The sequence below is a fragment of the Octopus bimaculoides genome, chromosome 1 (assembly GCF_001194135.2).
Source record: "Octopus bimaculoides isolate UCB-OBI-ISO-001 chromosome 1, ASM119413v2, whole genome shotgun sequence".
NCBI classification, from domain to species: Eukaryota; Metazoa; Mollusca; class Cephalopoda; order Octopoda; family Octopodidae; genus Octopus; species Octopus bimaculoides.
The window spans coordinates 105,373,539-105,379,446 of record NC_068981.1 but is presented as its reverse complement, the minus strand read 5'-3'; the positions used below and the strand labels follow the sequence as shown (position 1 = coordinate 105,379,446).

General features: G+C 35.3%; 1 protein-coding gene across 9 annotated transcripts in view; it reads left to right on the top strand.

Annotated features, from left to right (window-relative positions):
• LOC106871081 (pyridoxine-5'-phosphate oxidase) overlaps positions 1-5,908 on the top strand; it is a 30,350-nt gene that overhangs the window by 960 nt on the left and 23,482 nt on the right. For 2 of the 9 annotated variants that reach the window (XM_014917358.2, XM_014917360.2), the window contains exon 2: positions 3,431-3,510. In XM_014917358.2, the coding sequence (XP_014772844.1) occupies positions 3,431-3,510 (80 nt within the window). Of the gene's footprint in view, positions 1-2,418; positions 2,448-2,631; positions 2,655-2,840; positions 2,951-3,020; positions 3,511-4,252; positions 4,373-5,908 lie in introns of those variants that run through there. The other 7 variants (XM_014917356.2, XM_014917357.2, XM_014917361.2 and 4 more) reach the window with 7 other exon arrangements.

Here is a 5,908-nt window from a genome sequence, read left to right as displayed (position 1 = left end):
TTCAAATCCTAGCTTTCTACACAACTCTCCCCAGGTTGACATGTATTTTCTTGTATTTTTTCTGTGCTAGCATGTTACATTCACTTACTATATGAGTAACACTTTCCTCTTTTGATTTGCATAGCCTACATTGGGAATCTACTTGGTTTTTGTCTGTCTTGGCTTTTATCCATTAATGCTTGATCTTGTACAGTTACTAACAAACTTTCTGTCTCCCTTTTTAACTTTCCTTTCTGATACCATAACCATGTCTCACTACTACTTTTTGCTGCAACTATCTATCTTTGGGAATATTAAAGTGTTTGTTGTGATTTTGCTAGGATTTGAACCTGTTAGGCGGAGCATTGTATCACTCTACTTAGCAGGTGAATGTTCCAAGTGTATTGGCTTGTGCCAGATGTATGTATAAATTGCTCGTTTTAAAGAGTAATAATTTTTAGCAAACAGCTAACATCTCCCACACATGTATACAAAGCAAAATCTCATACACAGTGACACACAATTTTTGATCAATTCTGAGGAATGAAAGCACTAAAAGGGTATGATAAAATTATTTCTCCTGCTATTGGTCACTTCTTTTATTAATGTGTGTGCGCACGTGTATGTATGTATGTCATTTAGGATCACAAATGTCAGTAGCGCTAAATATTGATATCTGTCGGAGCCATTTGCTCTTTAAGAACAAGTACCAGTCACACACTGAGGTTGATGTAATTGACTAGGTTCTCCCCAAAATTTCAGGCCTTGTGCTCATAGTAAAAAGGATTAGATTATTATTGTATTGGGGCTGATATAATCGACTTACTCTTTCTCTTGAACTTGCTGGTCTTGAGGAGTTGATAAAACAAGTATCAGTTAATTATTGGGTCGATACAATCGACTTACTACTCCACCCTAAAACTGCTCGCCTTGTGCCAAAATTTGAAACCTTTCAAATTTTTTAATGTTGTGGAAGACTATAGGCCAAGAACTTTATCTGCTGATTGTCGAACTCTCAGGTTGTACTTATTTGACAGCCAATTTTTGTTAGTTGGTAGTAAAAATGCAAAAATCCAGGCATTCTTCTGAAAATCTATAAAAGAAAAAATGTCAATATGATGTTCAGATGAGAGCAAAAAAAAAAAAATGTAATGTCCTAACCATATTGTCGGAATAAAATATAGGTAAGTAACAGTTTGATGCCTTTAATCATAGGAATACTTGACGGAGGCTAACCAGGGCTTAACCTATATATACCCGTGGTTGCATTTTTGCAATGCAAAACCTGCTCCTACTTGTTTGTACATGGACTTGCCAGGAAGCATCTGACTGAGCATACAAAATGTTCAGTAACTAACAGTTGCATACTGTCCTTCTCTTCCAGATTGTGAAAGCTTAATCTAAGTACAGTGAAATTTCAAGACTTCGTTTTATGGGCATATATGGGTTTTAAACAACTATACGTGGCGGGCTTTATGAACACACTCATAGAAAATTAAAGATTTTCCAATGTTGTATACCTCTTGTGTAAGACTTTTATTGAACACTTTCGTTAACTTATTTCATGTTTTAATCATTCTTTTGAATGTTTGTTTATAATGAATAATATAATCACGATAATCTCCTTCAATTTATTGAGGAGCATAATATAATTTCTAGAACCATGTACTGTGTAACTGTGTATGAGGTGAGATGATGGTAACCTGTATTGCCATTTTGGAAAATGCAATCAACATTGATATAGATGTGTGATACAGGTACCATTAACCTCCTGTAAATACTTATTGGAGTCATTTGAGTGAGTGCTTGCCATCCCATCATATATGTTATCACAATGAGGACTAGCTGGGCAAAAATGGTGAAATGCAGTTGGAAGATTCTTTGACGTATTAAATAATGTATAAGTGACCGATAAAATGCACACTTGGGGTGTCTCAAAAACTTTTAGAAGGAAACACTAATATTCCCAACCGCAGTGTATGATTGAGAGACTGTGTATGTTCTTTTTTTCTTTCTTTCTTTCAGTTATTGTCCATTTATTTTTGTAAATTGTATTCTGTAGCATATTTATAATTAAGTCTGCCTTGTTACTGATGAAACAATCCCAGCACCGCTACTAGACAATTTTCATCTGCTGCTGATATATTTCTGTGATTATATTTTTTAGACTATACATTTATAAGAAATGCTATCTAGAGACGCATACCTCAGTTTACCAGGCTCTCAACGATGTATACAATTTAAGTATAATACACAGATTGCTATTTTGCACTATTATAGCTTCTATAGTTCATAATGGATTTTAATTTAGCCTACCAGTCAACTGCGATATCAGTTCCTTTTTAGTTACTGTTTTTTCTATATGAGTGGCGGTTAAGATTTGTCTCAGCATATGGTTTCTAGTGGATACTTGCTTCTGACGAAACCCAAGGTGGCAGAAATGGGCATTTAGCAATGTCACCACTGCGGTGGGTCGATTTTTGCCTGCTCCTCATTTATTTATGTTTTTAATGCTATACGTTTATAAGAGATGCTATCTCGAGACAAATACCTAAGTTTACCGATGTAATCGACTTGCCCCTTCCCACAAAATTTCAGGCCTTGTGCTTATACTAGAAAACAGTGCCTACCTTGAATAAAATAGATCGGTAGCAGCATTTTCCTTTTATGGCAAAGTATGCACCTAATTCAATCAAATTATGAAGGTTACTCTGATTACTATGCATAAAATGTAAAATATTTTATTTTTTTGTAGATTAGGTAATCATAATTCGCCCCTGCTTTTCAATCTCAGTATTTAAGCTATGTATAATACTGTTGTAGTACACATGCACTCTACAACACCGCTTTCTTTACGTGCTATAAAGGCAGAAATAAATCTGCCTTCAACTCAGTTGCACGCCTGTATTTCGCTTATTTTTTATTTTACTACATAAAGGTCATAACTGCCCACCCTGAGTAATTACTGATGGTATGTGCCTGATACACACACACATATTCGCGCGCGCACACACTCATGTTGCATTAAAAGATAAAACAAGTTTGTTGCTTTTGGTAAAATTTAATTTTGCGCGTAGAACACAATAACAGTAGGTGTGTCTTTGCCTTATTTGGACAAGGAACAATTAACTTTCGAAAAGTGTCACAGTTACTAAGTTCATCACACCATGGTATATTCTGTGACTGTCTCCTTTGCACTTCGTAACGTGTTATCTCGTTCTTATAACATTACTTCGAATCTTTCGAAGTGGCACAACATTAACTGGAAGTGTTACTTTGCGTTTTATGTGCCATTGTGGACGCCCAGCTGGTCGATCGAAATCAGCAATAGTAGTAAAAATATTCGTTTGAATACGGTAAATAGTTCAAGAAAATTGACCTCGAGTAACCTTTATCAATCTCAAATTATTTTCGATCACGACTTGGCTATTAACTCTTCTTATATTAACAGATCACGAATTTCAACAGCCAAATTAAGTAAGCTTTTCCACCCTTTCACTGTACAGAAAAAAATGCTTTCGGACAGAAAAGGTAGGTGGAAATATAATTATATACACAAATACATGTGTACATGTGCCTAAACCTGTGTGTTGTGGGAATTTGTCGTTACATTAAACACCATGTAAACAGTATGTTATCAAACGAATGATATATTTTGTCTTACATAACACACACAAAACTACAGGCTTTTGATGCGTTATGTTTGATGTCGCACTAGCTCGACGGGCCAACGAGAGCGTTCACATTGTCGCGCTACATGCTAGAAATAGCAACCAAATCGTTTCCAAATCACACCTTACCGTTTTAGAAAAGCACTCATTTGATAATGTTGTTCAAAATTCTCTATATATAAAAAAAGAAACAAAAACAAAAAAAGGGTGATCATAGCTGCTATGCGTTTGAATTTAGGCCTACATGATCAAGGCTGATCTTGGGCTTGTTACGATAAACAAAACCGACATCTTTTTTACGACATCTCAGTTTCCGTGCAAACGTCTTCTTTCTTCTTCCGTAATTCATTAATAATAGCAAACATGGTCGTGCTTTTTTCACTGGATCCTTCAAAACTATTTCGTCTCTTTGTGTTTTGAGTTCAAGCTCTACTGTTGTCAACTTTGCCTTTCACTCTTCCAGAGCTGATGAAATAAATTGCTAGTTATATACAAAAGTCGATATAATTGACTATATCCCCTCCTCACCAGTGTTCTCGTATTACATATTAGAAATAAATATTTACTAATGTACAAGGACACAAATTGAGGCCACATTAAAAAAAAAAAACCTCTTCACATGCATTAGGTTTTATTGCATATTACATGTTTTGAAAACGATCGGCCGTTCTTTAGACTCGTGTAAAATGCATTCCAATCATGATCATCTTATCCTTTCAGAGGTTTGTACGATCACTTTATTTAATGTGTCCTATTTTTTTTATTATAAATCTGCTGAGTGTGCTTTGAGAGAAATTTAACTGATATTTTTAGCTTGTCTTCTCCCTCTTTGACTCGGACGTATCTTGCTTTGTATTTTCTGTGACTTAATATTGTTGCTTCTATTGAAGTCAATCAGGTTTAGCTGATGAAAATAAGTCTTCTTTTTAGAATGATATATTTGACACTGTCTTCACTTGACCGAAGAGTAGATCTTCGGTTTTGCTTGTATCACATTTCCTTGTTTTTGTCTCTTAGAGAGATGTTAACCATTTCACTTTTCGAAAAATTGATTCAGTTTTTTGCCAATGTTTCGAAAGTTGACTGAAATGGAATAAAAATTAACCTGTCATCAGCATCATTCCACCCATGATCATGTCAGTCTAGATTTCTTTTTGAACCCTACTTAATATAGTGATGCTTGACTGGAGAAAAAATTTGGTTATTATTTCTAGCAAACTCACTAAGGAGATCTAAAGTTAATATAAATTGGTACTATTCAAGAAGAATGGTCCCGGTGCGCGCACTTGCACATCCGCGCTAGCTAGTCTTGACTAGTCGATCCTACAACGACTATCTAGCGCGAATGCGCAAAACATGTATGAGGGTTTTTTTTAAACAAAGTAAATAATTTTTTTTTTGTTGAATTTTCCCCATCTTACTCTTAAAACGTCGTTTTACGTTCTTCCAAAGTGTATTTTGGTGTCACATCTATTTCAGTAATCCCATTGTACGCACTCCAACAATCAGAATATATAGTCATCCTGGTTTGATAAATTTTTTAACAAAGTTGTACATCATCTCCCTTTCTCTCACATCTCACTCTTTCTCTCTCTTTCAATATTACTCCCACTGCCATTATGAACAATACTACTTTTAATAAAACATCATCAACTCTCCCTAAATTTCTTTGTCTCTCTTTCTCTCCCTCTCTTTTTCTTTCTCTTTCTCTCTCTCTCTCTCTCTCTGTCTTCGCCACTCCCTCACCATCTCTATGCTTACTATTACTCCCACCCCATCCAGAGGAATAGTAGGAGTCATTGAATAGTGAGAGAGGGGAGTCTAAGTGTGACACACTGATACACAGAAATTAGTTTTGCATTTATTATATTAGATATTATACGATGGTGCATAACTAATAATGGACCACATTAAATCATTAGAATGATTATTAAATATAGAAGAAAATATAATTCTACTAATCTTAGTAAATGCATTTGGAATTTGAAGGATAAGAATATTAAATAGGATTTAAAGTACTGCCTGACTGGCCTTCATGCCTGTGGCACATAAAAAGCACTCACTACACTCTCGAAGTGGTTGGCATTTGGAAGGGCATCCAGCTGTAGAAACTCTGCCAGATCAGATTGGAGCCTGGTGCAGCCTTCTGGCTTGCCAGTCCTCAGTCAAATCGTCCAACCCATGCTAGCATGGAAAGCGGATGTTAAACGATGATGATGACGATGATATATATATATATATATATATATATATATATA